The 16,288-nt window shown below is 45.2% G+C and overlaps 1 protein-coding gene across 1 annotated transcript; it reads left to right on the forward strand.

Moving 5' to 3' along the window:
• Positions 1-983: 983 nt before the first annotated feature.
• mtmr6 (myotubularin related protein 6) lies at positions 984-16,003 on the forward strand. Its single transcript, XM_080020176.1, has 15 exons — positions 984-1,139; positions 5,254-5,385; positions 7,876-8,038; positions 8,124-8,281; positions 8,379-8,507; positions 8,917-9,051; positions 9,241-9,373; positions 10,005-10,114; positions 10,410-10,535; positions 12,027-12,076; positions 12,471-12,564; positions 12,691-12,797; positions 13,999-14,133; positions 14,928-15,054; positions 15,186-16,003. The coding sequence occupies exons 1-15, from the start codon at positions 1,116-1,118 to the stop codon at positions 15,534-15,536; spliced, it is 1,974 nt and encodes a 657-aa protein (XP_079876302.1). The 5' UTR covers positions 984-1,115; the 3' UTR covers positions 15,537-16,003.
• Positions 16,004-16,288: the final 285 nt, after the last annotated feature.

Genomic DNA, 16,288 nt, shown 5'->3' on the forward strand with positions numbered 1-16,288 from the left:
TTGTATTATATAATAAAATATGAATAACAAAATAAGGGCTTCTATTGCCAGTGGAAACCAGGTGATCAGGTATTGATGTTATGTCGTTATATGTGTTATACATATAACAACATATACATATACATATGTGCACCCGAGGCCGGTGCTGTTGTGTTACACGCCACGCCCTGTGACCACGCCTCGGATCTGACAAGCCGCCATCGATCTAAAATCGAGTTTGGTCCGGTGAAAAAAAAAGCAAAAAAAAAAGCAAAGCCGCGATATTGACAGGCCTTTCTTTCTCGGCAGTGTCGCGGGATCTCTGCACAAAAGCAACCGCTGTCTCTGTGACGGATGTCTCTAACGTATTCAGTGCCTATGTTTCTCACAGGTTAGTAGGTACAGGGCCTATCGGCCTCTCAGAACCTCCAGCGCTTTCCGCCCATTGTCCCGCCGCTTTTCGCATCACCGGAGACAAACTTTTGCCGTCCAGAAACTGGATTAACCGGGTCCTTCTTCCTCGTCGGCGGCGGCCTCGTTTAGAATAGCGTCCTTTAGCCCATGCGACCAAAAATGACGCCCCCCCCCCACAGAATGTGGTCTCCCACGGTCCATACGCCCTCTCATCTCCGTCAAACACTAGCCGCGACCAGCGTTTCGTCTGCTCGTGGCGCTCACTCTCCCCGGGCACGCAGCACGGCGCAACAGTTCTGTCGATGGAAAATTGCTGGATAACTGGGTCATCGTTTAAAAAATGTATAATAAAATAATAATAACAACAACAACAACAACAACAATAATAATAATAATAATAATAATAATAATAATAAAATGACAAGGGATTTCAAAAGTTACTGACCCAAAATACCTATTTTTACTTGATTTTTTTTTTAAGACAACATGCCCCCTCGAAACGTTGAAGTACACGTGCTTTTACTTTGAAAGTTCCGCGCAGGAAAGGCTTCGGTCGCCTGGTTGACTTTACGCGGATGGAGAGAAGATCCTCGACCATAAACACATCTTATGCCGCCGCCGTCGCCGTGTTTTTAGGGAACGTTCCTCTCAATGATACCGTTATATCCAGACGGCGTCGTTTAAATATTTACATGCGTTGACAGTCATCCCGAGCGGAAGAAATGGAGCATATCCGTACGCCGAAGGTAACGTTCTGATGTCGAGCGGCACTGGGCGGCAGCGGCCAGCGGATCGGCCTTGTACGTAGTGATTAAAGTGGTAATCCGAAAGATTATTTAGTTCATGCTCATTTGAAAATGTCCATGTCTTGCACTCTTTTTAAGCGCGCACTTTCTAAAGAAACAGCTATTCGACGCATTTGCGTTACGCCTGTGCTCCTTTGGGTGCACTTGCCATCGATGGTGGCGGGGTCCGCCACCGCTGTAAAAAGATTTTTTTTTTTTTCTTTCGAAAAAAAAAAAGTCAACCAATCAATGCAAATGTGTCTCATTAAAATATTGTGGGACAATTTCATTTCAGACGCAACGTGTGCATTTATCTTCATACGCATCACTGTGTAATTAGAAGTTTTGTCGGCTTGATTAAGTGTTTTTTATTGTCACCATCGCCCTGCTTTCTGAGTGGTCCCGGCGGTGAATACTGCGCCCATTGTCGTCCTGCGTCGCTCCGCCACAGATCACATAATTGGACCACGAGGAGGAGTCCGGCATCCCCGTTGTCGACTCATTTGTCTTGGCGCGGTTGCCAAAACCCACCGATCCATCGCTGTCCTCACACGGCGCACCACTCTCTGTTTCGGCCTCTCTTTCCCCCGGTGTATTTCTCTCCCCACCGCCCTCGTCTTCTTCCGCCCTCTCCCTCCTTTGCACCACTCGCTTCCTGTTTGTCGTCTCTCGCTCTCACCAGCGGGTTGCCGGGAGACGGAGGTTTCGTCACGTCGGACGGGAAAATCAAATAGAGGGAGTGGAAGTGACTCAACCAGAGGATAGAGATTGTGATTGATCTTGTAGATGGATGGTAATCTGCGGTCTCTGCTTGTAGGGGTGGTTTTTCTTCTTTTTTTTTTTTTTTTTTCCTCTGTCAGTTTAGGCATGTCTCTTCTCCCTTTATTTACAATATATTTACATGGTATTTATTGCCTTTGCTCCTAGTCATTGAGTTATTACAAACGGTAGAGAGAGAGAGAGAGAGAGCAAAAAAGTAAAGGTATGTTTCTCACAGGTTACTAGGTACAGGGCCTATTTGTTGTCTTTTTTTGTACGACGTTACTGGTTTCATGGGTGTGTATTCAGTATATCCTTCACTAGATCCTAACTCAGTTTTTGAAGTTGACACCAAAGGTTGGAAATGATCTGTTTATTACGGGCAGTCAACCAGAAACGTCCTCCTGCTGACTGAGGCATAGGTAGGTGTGTGTGTGTGTGTGTGTGTGTGTGTGTGTGTGTGTGTGTGTGTGTGTGTGTGTGTGTGTGTGTGTGTGTGTGCGTGTGCGTGCGTGCGCGTGCGTGCGCGTGCTACTGCTACTTGTGAAGACCGGTCTCAGAATTGACAATTTCTTTTGGTTTAGAAATGCTACAGAAACATGGGTCCTGACTAAGCAGGTGTGTTTACTAGGTCCTCACTTTGCCACCAGTAAAGGAACGTGTGTGTGTGTATGTGTTTATTTGTGTGTCTGAACGTCACGTGTCTATTTTGGATGTTGGTAATAGCAGTATAGTTATACAGGTGGAAGGCTTAAAATGCACGTTATTTGACTCAAAATCCCAGCAATAAGATCGCAAAGTTATTTTTTTTAAATGCGCTGCTACAAACATTTTTGAATTCTTTGGGGGGAGAAAAAACATAACGATGACTTGATTTCGAACGTGCGGCAGTGGAGCTGTTTCAGTTGAACAGAAACATAAATATTGCTCATCCGAACTGTTTCATACTTCATACTTCATACAATACTTTCAACATTCCAAATGCTCAAATAGATGTAAAGTATACTCTATATTATTATATTCTACATAGTGTTGCATCTTGCATCTCTACAGAATACACAGTGTGGTATGTGAAGTCTGACTAGCTGTTGGCAGGCTCTTATCTTGTAATAGCATTTGGCAGCTCACAGCGAGGTCCAGGTGGCACCAAGCAGGTGGGAAGCAGCGAGTTCCCAAATCAAACATTACTTTGTGGCTTGTGTCAAGCTTAGTTAAAGTTCCAGGTGAATTATTAAAAAAAAAAAAAGTTATAAAAATTGCAGAAATATCTTTTAATTAGTGTTAAAACTGAACTATTGAAACGGACCAAACTCTGAACTTGACAAGACAGTGACCCTTTGGATTTTCAGATTCTGAGTGTCCATGTACTCGTAATACTATCTAATAAGCCCCTTTTCCAACATGGAATCCATAACATAGCTGGATGAAAAACATCCGGAAAAGGCAGTAGGTAGTCATTCACACGTTGGCCTCCTTAATGGAGAAGGTCCGTATGAAGTCTTCCCGCATTCGATGACTGCTCGGGTTACAGTACGTGATGGGTTAGTACGTTATGTCCAGTGTAGATGCAAAGTTTGGACAATCCGTCGGCAACGGAAGGATAATCTTAATTGGTTTCATTTTTTTCCCCCCGGCGCTTCGGTTTCCAATTGTCAATAAAAACAGTCAGGTGTGAGACAAATAATTTATTCAGTCACAAACGATTCACCATGAGAAAATGTTATATGTTATAGTCTCACCGCGCGAAAAAAATGTGCATCAATGCAGGAATTGTGGCTCTGAACAGTAACGAGCATTAGAACATAACATTTGAATTTATAGCACATTAAAAAAAACATATGCTATTGTTTGGAATTAAGACAGAGAGTAGCATTAGGTGTAACTTATTTGTATACGGTGGTGGCCCTAAATCTTAAATAGCTGGCCCGGCCTAAACGACATAGAACACTGAAGTAGTAGCCTGATACATGAAAGAACAAAATATTAAAAACGCACCTAATGAAATGGCCTACCAATTGCTATTTGCCATGCGTTCTAATTTAGGAAAACAAGCACAGGCTTTTTGAACCACTGCTCATTTTGTTCTCAATCACGCCGATTGATTGATTACGGTACTCATATTCATCCCTGGTCGAGAGTGGGGAAATTTACCTAACGGCTTTTCCAGAACTTATGAACCGGCTCCCGCTCCCACTTGACGGCAATACGGAACATTGCCAGTAGATTTACGGCTTTCAGTGCAAGTGGGAAAGGGGCTCTACTAAGCTTTCTTTGTTAATAGATTGTACACTGGTAAGAAGTGCCACACAGGTCATGATGCAACTTCCTGTGAGTTTCTGCTTCCACAATTATTATGATGAAAACTTCAGACATGGAAAGACGACTTCAGTAAGAGTACTGCGACTGCAGAGATGATTTAATTGAGTACAAGTAAAAGTAGTGATGGGGAAATTAACTCAAGTAAGACTATAAAATAGTTGTATCATCATTTTTGAGTGAGTTCTGGCTTTCACCCTGCATGTTTGGGGCAACACAGTCTTTTTCAAATTGACAGATGGCGTAACCCTTTTGCTGAACACATACGCAAGCGCAAATAATTAGTAAAGCAATTATATAGGCTGACAAAATCTCAAACACATTTGTACATAAGTACGTTTCCCACTTGGGTTTACAGTCTATACGCATTGAGGGAAAGGATATTTACTCCATAATGGTCATCAACATGGAAAATGGCAGACCACAATATTTTATTATAGAAAAATTTGAGTAAAATATAAAGGCCAAGTCATTGGTATACTCCAAGAACCGTTAGCTGAAAATGAACTCAAGTACCAGTAGTAAGAATAAGCAATAGATAACATGCACCCAGCCGGTCATTATCGCAGGATAACCCTGACAGGGTCTTGTATCACTCTGAGGGGGGTTGTTTTGCGATAATGACCGGCTGGGTGCACATTGTCACGCGTATGACATGGCTATTTCCTAAATAAAAACAATAAATTGAGATTTTTGGAGCAAAACAATGACTATTGTTTTGAAATTATTTTTTATTACTAGTGTGCCTAGTTAAGAGCTTCAATATGTAGCTATCACTGCGTGAAACGGGGGACGTGAATCCAGGCGGAGAAGTGGTTGCCCCTGGCAACGATCATTATTTAGAAATAACTGACCACTGATTACCGCTATTGACCAGAGTTGAGTTTTCCACAGAGCTGTGTAATAATTTGAAATAGATACTTTCTGATTTCTCTTTTTTTGTGTCACTTTACATATGTGTTACTAGCTGCTGATGATAACACTTTGTATGTGTTTCCAGGTGGAGCAAGTTCGCTTGTTGGACCGTTTCAGCAGCAAGTCCACCAGTGGCACGCTGTACCTGACGGCCACGCACCTCATCTTCGTGGAGAGCAACGGCAACAACTCTGTGGCTGTGGCACAGGAGATCTGGGTCAGTAGAAATAACACGAGATGCCTAAAACACGCAAAGATACCTGATACCTAAAAGCACATGCAATACATGGTACAGTACCATAAAATACACAAGCCTAAAAAAAGGCCTTTAGGATTGGTTGTCAGACAGGCTCTCACAGTTCAGCTTTATTTTGATACCAAGGGCACCTTTGGTTAGAATCCGGCCTGCCTGCCTGAATCCCGGGCTGTAGAAACTACACACAGGTGTGTACTTCCTGAAGTGGTGTGTTTCTGAGGCCAGAGATTAGGTGAGCACTTGTACACAGTGAGTCAGTAGATTCAACATTCAAGATGTTTATTCAACACATACGTATACATACGAGCATATATATGTGCAGTGAAATGACATTGCAACGCAGCCAGAGATTATGCACAGTAACTGGCACAATAGTTAACTAATTAACTAACAAACTAAACAAACTGTTTCCTAAAGCGTGATTCAGTTAGAAAATAGAATAAAATAAGAGTAAAAAGGTAATATACTAAGTGGGAATAAAAAATAGAAATAAGAGGAATCGACTTATTATGTACAGTATATACAGATATGTGCCATAAAGTGGCATTTGAATAAAGAGAGGTAGTGAGTATGGAGATATGCAGTACAGTATACAACAGTACGGGACAGTAACACCGACCAGAACAGCAATACAGCATAGTGTGCTATAACCCAGTATGCTACATACAGTACAGTAAGGCAGTGGGGCCTGTGTGAGTGTCTCAGTGGGGGCAGCATCGACAGTCCTTATGGCTTGCGGGAAGAAACTCCGTCTCAGTCTCTCAGTTTTCACCGTGTGACTGCGGAGGCACTTACCCGACCGCAGCAGCTGGAACAGTCCATTGTTGGGGTGGTGAGGATCCTTCATGATCCTGCGGGCTCTGCTGTCCTGCAGGGAGGGGAGGGTAGTTCCAGTGGTACGTTCGGCCGAACGCAGCACCCTCTGCAGGGCCCGCCAGTCCTGAGCAGTACAGTTCCCAAACCAAGCAGTGATGTTGCCTGTCAGGATGCTCTCCACCGCTCCACAGTAGAAGGACTTGAGGATCCTCACCGAGACCTGAATTTCTTCAGCTGCCTGAGGTGGTAAAGACGCTGCCTCGCCTTTCTCCCCAGAGTGTCTGTTTGTATAGTCCATGTTAAGTCCTCCGTGATGTTGACTCTCAGGTACTTGAAGCTGCTCACCCTGTCAACAGAAGTCCCATTTATCAACAGCAGCGTGCGTCCTCAGTTGTAATCATATCCTAAAGTCCACACTCAGCTCCTTTGTTTTGCTGACGTTCAGGAGGAGGCGGTTGTCCTGGCACCATAGTGATAGGTCAGCCTCACGGTAGGCCTTCTCGTCGTCGTCGGTGATCAGGCGTAATCTACACGGAGAGTTCGCGCAGGCGGCCACAGGGGGCGGCGCCAAGCAGCAAGGTCTCAAGCATCCGGTCAGGATCCATCCCAACCCTTTGTTTGTTTGGACATGAAGGAGCATTACATTACTTTTTTAACAGCATGGGAACAAGGTTATTGCTACATATGGAAGCCACAGTCAGTGGGGCAACTTCATCGCCAAAGGATCTCCAATAAAGGATCAACGCTGCTATGGCAAGCTTAAGAACTCGACTGCAAAAGAGCCGTGGATGCAATAACAGGAACCGTATAGAAATATCAGTCTTTTGAGCACCTGTCTGGCTTGGAAGGTCAAAGAATGGGCAGAGTGGTTTCAAAAAGCCTAAGTCAGCGAAACCTCTTTCCGGCTTCATATGCTGAGCTCAGGGAAGCTCTTCCTTTTCTCCTCTGGTGAATGTATTCTAGTGTAGCATGCATGACATCCGTCTCTGTGTGTGTGTGTGTGTGTGTGTGTGTGTGTGTGTGTGTGTGTGTGTGTGTGTGTGCGTGTGCGTGTGCGTGTGCGTGCGTGCGTGCGTGAATGCCTCTGGGAGTGTGTGTGCATGCATCAGTATGTTGGTCTGCCAGAAAGAGTTTGTCTGAATGTTTCTCCAGTTTATGAAATATTGAACAGCGACTGAGATGCCATCTGACTCAACAGCTGGTGAGATCAGCATTTTAAATGTTTTGCGTGCGTGTCAGACAGTCGGATACTTTCCTGCTCATTACATATGCTGATGAATGCGCGTGTTTGTGTGTGATTTCTCGCTGGCGGGCGTCCCTCCGGAACTCAAACTGCTTCCACTGAATATTATGATTCGCTCTCTATCTCGTCAAGATCATACACGCCTCAGGATCGCATGATGGTTAACACAGCCATGATGCGCGGGGCGGGGAATAAAGCAAAATAACGCCAAGCTTCTTGAATGAGAACACCAGGAAGTCATTCATTAAGTCATTCATTGCTTGCACCATATAATTTTCCCATCTTCTGGAAGTGCCGTCGTCCTGGTTAAAATGAGAAAGAACCATAATTACTGTAAACTTAATGTGCAGCTCGCGCCAGTCCATAACGTCCGCTTCCCCATCTGTATGTAGATCCTACATCACCACATAGCCTCCGTGGAGAAGTTGTCCCTGACGACCACCGGCTGCCCCCTGGTCATCCAGTGCCGGAACTTCAGAGTGGTCCACTTTGTGGTGCCCAGAGAGCGGGACTGCCACGATATCTACAGCTCCCTGCTCCGCCTTCTTCGACCAGGTGAGTGGGGGTGGGGGTGGGGGTGGGGGGCTAAAAGACGAACAAATTTCACGATCTAAAATTATCCTGTCCCTTCCCGCCCCAGTGTCCTACGAGGAGCTCTATGCGTTCTCGTACAACCCCAAACAGAATGACCAGCAGAGGGGGGAGGGCTGGCAGCTCATCGACATGGGGGCGGAGTTTGAGAGGATGGGCGTCCCCTGTGACCAATGGCAGCTTACCGACGTCAACAGAGACTACAAGGTAGGACGCTCCAGCTGGAAACGTAGTCCGCTCTCAGGACTGGCTGGACGCGATTCATCTCTGCTGCTCACCATACGCCGTACAATCCCGTTTGCAGGTGTGCGAGACGTATCCGCGGGACCTGTACGTCCCCATCACGGCCAGCAAACCCATCATCGTGGGGAGCTCCAAGTTCAGGAGCAAAGGACGGTTCCCGGTGCTCACATACTTCTACCAGGAGAAGAAGGTACTTCGTTAGCTTGCACGTCCGGCAATATGTACGACTCACGATGACTTTGGTGGGATTTTAACCGTGTACGATTATGTACTAGAAAAATGACCATCTGCAACAACGCTTATTTGGTTTATATGCATTCCAGCAGAAAAGGTAGGAAAAGGTGTCCGTGTTTATCATAGTGGTCTCAAAGTCAAATTACCTAGGAGCCACTGATCAGGTTGGCCAGGTATATTATATATATACTGTATATATTCAAAAAACATTGAGTAAAATTGCCTGGATTATTTAAGCACTTTGATTTCATACTTAATTTACGGACCGGATTTACCAATACGTTTTAAACATGCGGCGGGCCGCGTTTAAACGCAGCAGGGCGTGGCCGTTTTGACACCATCACATTCTTCCTCTCTCCCCCCAGGCGGCGGTTTGCCGGTGCAGCCAGCCGCTCTCAGGCTTCAGCGCCCGCTGCCTGGAGGACGAGAGCCTGCTGCAGGCCATCAGCAAGGCCAACCACAACAGCCGCTTCGTCTACGTCATGGACACCAGGCCCAAGGTAGAGACTGAACCCGTCTTCCGCTGGTAGGACGTCAGTGCCAACGCAGCCTGGAAAATGAGGAGCGGAATCGAATCAAATCAAACATGAGCCGACGGGGACGGATACTTACAGTATTATATTATTATTGAGTGTTCGAAACAAAATGCTGATGTCTTTGTTCATTGTTGTCGTCGTCGTCCCCGATAGCTGAACGCACTGGCCAACCGCGCGGCAGGGAAAGGCTACGAAAATGAGGACAACTATTCCAACATTCGCTTCCAGTTCGTGGGCATCGAGAACATCCACGTCATGAGAGCCAGTCTGCAGAAGCTGCTGGAAGGTTCGATTACACGCGCACACACGTGCAGCACTCACACACACGCACACACGCACACGCACACGCACACACACACACACACACACACACACACACACACACACACACACACGCACACACACACACACACATTAAGAGACACACCAATCCTTTGATTTTGATGGAGTGATATTTAATTCATCCCTATCGGGAAATTGTGGTGTTACAGCAGCTCTAATAGAAAACAATACGCAATAATGATAAAGTAATAGAAACAAAATTGCAATATGGAATAAATGTAATTATTTTTTCAATAATGGGGCCACCCAGAACCAGTTGTTTAATATGGGCAAAAGTAATAATCTGTTATAATCTTAATGCCTCCTAAACATAATTCTAATCTGCAATTTCTTTTTAAAGTTCTTCTTTTTTTTTTTTTTTTCTCATAAAAACATGAGAAATAGTACTGATGTGATGAACTCCTCCCCTCTGGCACTCCCAAGAAAACAAATGTGCTCTATAAACGCAAACAAACCTTTTCATGACACAAGAATCACCAAGATAAATTTTCTTCACACGATATTTTAAGGCCCCAAAGTATTTTTCCGTGGCTATTTTGCTCTCAAATAAAACGTTTCCGTCTGTGTTGCCTCAGTGATCGGGACCCGCTCCCTCTCCATGAGCGACTACCTGATGGGGCTGGAGAGCAGCGGGTGGCTGCGACACATCAAGGCTGTCATGGACGCAGCCATTTTTCTTACCAGGGTCAGAGCCATAAGTATCATGAACATACGTTTAATTCCACATATAAAAGAAGGAATGGTTCCAGCACATTGCCATTATAGCTGTTGTTGCATGCTGAGCGTTTACCATGTACGTTTACGGACCGATCTTGTACCATGTGCAGTAAGATACAGTTTACAACGATCCACTGGCTTTTCCAACGCTGGTTATTATCACTGATTGTTACTTTTCGGATTTTATGTGATTTCCATGTAGTTATAGAAAAGAGCTCATATTGTAAACGTCTCGCTGCGGCGGAATCTTTTAATTCCCCTAGGCTGTGACAGTAGAGGGCGCCAGCGTGCTGGTGCACTGTTCAGACGGGTGGGACAGGACGGCCCAAGTCTGCTCCCTGGGTGCCTTGCTCATGGACCCCTACTACCGCACCATCAAGGGCTTCATGGTAGGGATGCTAACAACACATTTGCTAGTCCTCGTGTCGGAGGCATTTACTGATTAGTTGTTGTGTGTGTGTGTGTGTGTGTGTGTGTGTGTGTGTGTGTGGGGTGGGTTACGCAAAGGCTTTTATTATTATTTTTTTTTAATTCAATTAGAAAACGGAGTAAAAGGAATAAATCTACAATAAAAACACACTTTTAAAATTTGGTTGGTCTGAGCTGCGGATCGTGCCCTCCGCTGCAGCTTGCCGGGGTCCACCTGAAATCATATTACAAGATTCTTCCAGGCATAAATATGGGAAATATATTGTTACTATTTACGATTACAGGTAAGGATATATAAATGTTTCAACCCCACCTGTTGTTTTTCCCTCTTTTGGGGTCCAAGTCTTAATTAGGAGTCTTAGACCACCCCAAGCCCCCCCGTCATTCGAACCATGCCATCAAATATGGATTTTCTTTTTCCAGGCTTCCGGATGGATGTTCGAAATTCTTGCTTTACCATATTTCGGGCGAGGCCTATAGCCTACACAAACGTTTATTCAACAATTTTGTAATTTTGTCAAAGCAGTCACCTGTTATTATTGAAATAATCGAACGAGTTGTTTTAACGCGATGTCTGAAAATGAAACCATTTTGCCGAATCAACAGTGCACTTCTTCGGAGGCGTTTCTGAATGTGGGCTACAATTAAAACCTTTATAAATCATGATGAATTAGATATTGAGCTTTAAAGACGCTGGAGAACTTTGTGGTTTGACCCACACGTGCCGGCGGTCTGACATAGCGAGATGATGACGGACGAAACCTCGTCTCGCCACGCGGCACATGGGTGAGATGTACGTGCGTTACGGGACAGGAAAGGAGGCAGTTGACATTGCGGTCACAAAATAAATCTCTACGATAGGGCCTACGCCTGCCAGGGAAAGCCAAACTCAAAAAAAAAAAAACCCCCAAAAAAACATTTTGGATTTCACTTTTGACTGTCGGAGAACCAGTCGATCAAGGTTCAAGAGGTTTATTAGTCACATACATATACATACGTTCATACATATATGCAGTGAAATGTCTTTGCAACGCACCTGGAGATTATGCACAATAGTTACTAAACCAAACATAATAGCTAATCCAATTCCTACCTAGCTAACTAACTGAAACTAACTGATTCCTAAAGCGTAATGGAGTTAGTGAATATAGTGAAGATAGTACAAAGTCGGGGTACAAAATAGAAGGGAATAGTCTTATGTATGTGATATTTATATATATATGTATATAAATAGATATGACAAATAGATATGTATATAATTGGTCAACGATCAGTCGACACATTTTAACATCCCCACTTCATGCTACCAGTCCCAAAAATAAACCACATTAAAACACACACGCAAAAACATTCACGTGGGAACAGAATCAGGGTTTTTGACGCTAGTTTTAGGCAGCATAGCCCCCAAAAAGAGCTGATATGTACCGACAGATGTCCCTCATCTATTCCAGGTACTGATCGAGAAAGACTGGATCTCCTTCGGACACAAGTTTGCCGACAGGTGAGACGTTGACTGGATGTTGTTGTTTTTCTTGTGGCCTGATGGGGGCGCCGTTGTTTAGATAGTGTGTCTCAGGGACCCCCCAACCTGGGATTTTAATTTTTGGATATGATTTAATCCAAACTTCCATACCTGTCTACTACAGACGGTATCAAAATAGTCATTGTTGTACGTTCTCTAAATTAAATACTGGTGATGTTTACTGTTGCTATTGAACCTCTTGCAGTAAAGTTGTGCAAATTTTTGCTTTCGGTCGAGCTCCTTTGCTATTAAAATTGTCTTGTAGGCAAAAAAAAAAAACAACTGGTGCGATTTATTGCGGATTTTGATGATGACATTATTGATTGGTTCGTTTTATCGTGGATTGTGTTGTAACCGTTTCTTCGGCCTTCAGGTGTGACCAGTTGGATGGAGATCCCAAAGAGGTGTCTCCTGTCTTCACACAGTTCCTGGAGTGTGTCTGGCAGCTCACTGAGCAGTTCCCAAAGGTGTGTGCGTGTGCATGTGCTTGTGTGCGTTTGCGTGTGTGTGCGTGTATGTGTGTGTGTGTTGTGTGTGTGTCATCCACCAGTTCACATCGGCCCACCAAAACTCCTCACGTGTTCCCCCTGCAGGCGTTTGAGTTCAGCGAGTGGTTCTTGCTGCAGATCCACGAGCACGTGCACTCGTGCCAGTACGGGAACTTCCTGGGCAACAACCAGAGGCAGAGAGAGGACCTGCAGTGAGTCCATCCCAAAATATGTGCTGTGGTCCACAGAGACACACACCCTGTTTCCCTGCCCACGCAGCGTTCAGGGTTTGAGAATGACAAACTGTTAAATACCATCACCGCTCCCACCCACACTCATTTTTAATTATCTAATATATATTAATATCAAACTCTGTTTTTTTCACTTTATTATTTACCATACTTTAATAAAGCGCGTCATGGAAGCACTTTGTCTTAGCAACCAGCTCAGTGCAAAGGAGGCAGCTTGCTTACGATGAAAAGGTGATTAAATACATTTTGAAAAAAGATTATTTTGCATTTCTGTGCTCAATAATCAAATCCTAGTCTGACAGGAACTCAAAACGCTGCCTTTGAAACAGCAAAGTCTTCAGCGGCAGATTTGGGTCAATTCAAAGGTGTCGATTAATGGCGATTAGAGACGGGTCAAATTCGGATATCAGGTGCCGGTACTGACGTCATTCACTCATTGGATATGTGGCCGACGTCGCCGCCGTATTGGAACGGTCAAGACTGGCCTGTCAATAAACACAAGTCAACAGGGGAGCTGCGGCTCCCCCTATTAGATAAAAGCACTTAAACGTTGACATTTCTCAACCGATTTTTATATTCACGGGTTTATGATCTACCTGGAGGAGAAAGAAAGTTTGGAAAAACAAACAAATAAATAAATAAATAAATAAATATATCTACTTCTACTCCACGTAGAGAAAAAGAGCTCTGGTATCAGAATCAGTATCCTTATTGGCACATATGTATCGGGATCGGTGCATCTCTGATCACGATAAAATATTTAAATCATTTGACAGCCCCCAGAGGATTTGTTGTCTGAGGTAATCAGGTTTTAGGAGTGTGTTTTCCACCACCTCAAAAAAGGTCTTTCACTAGTCAGCAAACCTGACGCACACACACACACACACACACACACACACACACACACAGACACAGACATACTCAGGTACATTACTAATGGAGACACCTCCATAATGACACCTCCATCTATAAATGAGTTCTGTACATTACGTACCTTCTATAAGCATTCCAAAAAGTGTTGGATCACCTTTTAGTTTTTTCATTGGAATGGCACATGAATTTGGTTGTCACCAAATGTCTGTCTCTCTCTCTCTCTCTCTCTCTCTCTCTCTCTCTCTTCCCCCCCCCCCCCCCCCCCCTCTCGCTCCCTTCCCCGCTCCAGGCTAAAGGAGAAGACCCACTCACTGTGGGCCTTCCTGCTGGGCGAGCAGCAGAACTACATCAACCCCGCCTACAGCCCGGCCCACGCCGAGTCGCACCCCGTGCTGGAGCCCTCCACCCTGCCCTACCACTTCAAGTCAGTAGCAGCTAATTGAAAAAGAAACTGCAACGTGTCATTTTTCTGCATTTTACTGACTTTACAATGGTGTTTTGTTGTTGTTCTTTATTACATTTGGAATTCATTATTCACCAGACCACATAATTATTGACTTCTGTGTAAAATATCCCTTTCTGTGATTAAAAAATATATAGAAAACAAGCTTTAGTTAATATTACTAATGTTTGGAGGTTAATACTACTGCCGCTACTACAACTACTATTACTACTACTATTACTACTGCATTACTACTACACGCATGCACGCACCCCTAATATACAATATTATTGTATATCGCCGATCGCTGCCCCCCAGCGATCGGCGATTGGAAATTTGCACAATCGCCCAAGCCTAACTACTTATACTAATAATCCTGATAATAATAAAATAAAAATGGAAAAATCCCCAAAACAAAGTCGACTGCACAAGTCTGCAAAACACAAAGTGGGCGGAGTAAGTGGGAGTGGGCGTGTCACGGTGACGATCCGTTTTGTTTTGTTTTTTGTTTTTTTTTTTGCTTGTTTTTTAATGGCCGTCGCTTCACCGTCCCGTTCAGTAAATGCACGTGTGTAAGTGTGGGTTGGACCTCCTTTCCCTTTTTCCTCATATATTTAAAAATAAATGTGACCTAGAGAACCCAGGGTTTATTTAGAGCGTGTACCTGCATGTTCATTTTAGCATTCAAGCACAGTCTAATTCCAGCCTCATTAAACTGTGTGTGTGTGTGTGTGTGTGTGTGTGTGTGTGTGTGTGTGTGTGTGTGTGTGTTGAAGGTTCTGGAGGAACATGTACCACCAGTTCGACAGGTCCATGCACCCGCGGCAGTCCGTCCTGAAGGCGATCCTGAACCTGAGGGAGAGCAGCAGGAAGGCAGAGAGCGCGCTGCACGCCCTGGAGAACGTGAGTTCACGCGCAGATGCCGGAGGGAGGTCTCAGCTCCGGTTATATGTTAAATAAATATAAAATGCTGGAATCTTTCCGTCTCTCGCCCGCTCTACTTTTCCCCTCCTCCCCCTATCGATCCCCCCCAGCGTCTCGAGCAGCTCGGCGTGACCCCCGCGGTGACCTCCGCCGCCCCGCCCCCTCCCCCCAGGGACCGCCGCCCCCTCTCCCACGGCAACCTCCCGCCGCCACGCCCCGACTCCCTCATCCTGGGGGCGCCGCTGAGCCGCAAGGAAGCCCAGCGGCGGGAGGAGGAGGGGCAGGAGGTGGGGGAGGAGGCCACAGAGTGCACGGACACCGAGCGGACAGTAGAGGGCAGCAGCGGCACAGAGAGCCGCAAGCAGAGCTACGGCGAGCTAGAAGGGACATACGACGACCTGGCCAAGGGCAAGCCGGCCGTGGTCAGCCTGGAGTTTGGCGTGGCACGCATGACCTGCTGAGGGGGAGGGCTGGGGCGGGGCGTACGAGGTGAGGTCGTCATGGAAACCAGGGAAGATGAACGGATGGACATAGAAGAACGACAGTTTACTCATGATTGTGTGTGTGTGTGTGTGTGTGTGTGTGTGTGTGTGTGTGTGTGTGTGTGTGTGTGTTCGTGTTTGCTAGCACGCATTGTGTATACGCGTGCATAGTGTGTGAGTGTGTGCGTATGTGTTGCCAGTAATGTCCGGATGTGATGCCTGATTCTACATAGGCTGAGCGGGTGAAGGCGTGTGTGAGTGTGTGTGTGTGTGTGTGTGTGTGTGTGTGTGTGTGTGTGTGTGTGTGTGTGTGTGTGTGTGTGTGTGTGTGTGTGTGTGTGTGTGTGTGTGTGTGTGTGTGTGTCCGTATTGTACAAATCTCTATGGGAAAGCTGCATTACTATGGCTTTTACTGCACTTAGTCCAAATGCTTGTTTTTTATGAATGTTAAAGAAGAAAATAAATCACTATAGAGAATAAATGAACCGAATAAGAGAATAAATGAATTTAAAAAACGAGTGTAAACTTTTCCGATTTTATATTTGCATGGCGGTCGTCCGCGGAGACATGAAAACCAGACGGGCCCATCTCTTAGATTTACGTCTGAAATCCCACCGGAAACTAAGGGTTTTGGCACCAGAAAAATGTTTCATCTCGTCTCATCTGTCGACGTCCAAATCCATAGCAAATCCATCTAAATCCAGAGTGTTTATGGAGTCCTGCGACCGCAT

Source organism: Zeus faber, assembly GCF_960531495.2.
Source record: "Zeus faber genome assembly, chromosome: 19".
Classification (NCBI taxonomy): Eukaryota; Metazoa; Chordata; class Actinopteri; order Zeiformes; family Zeidae; genus Zeus; species Zeus faber.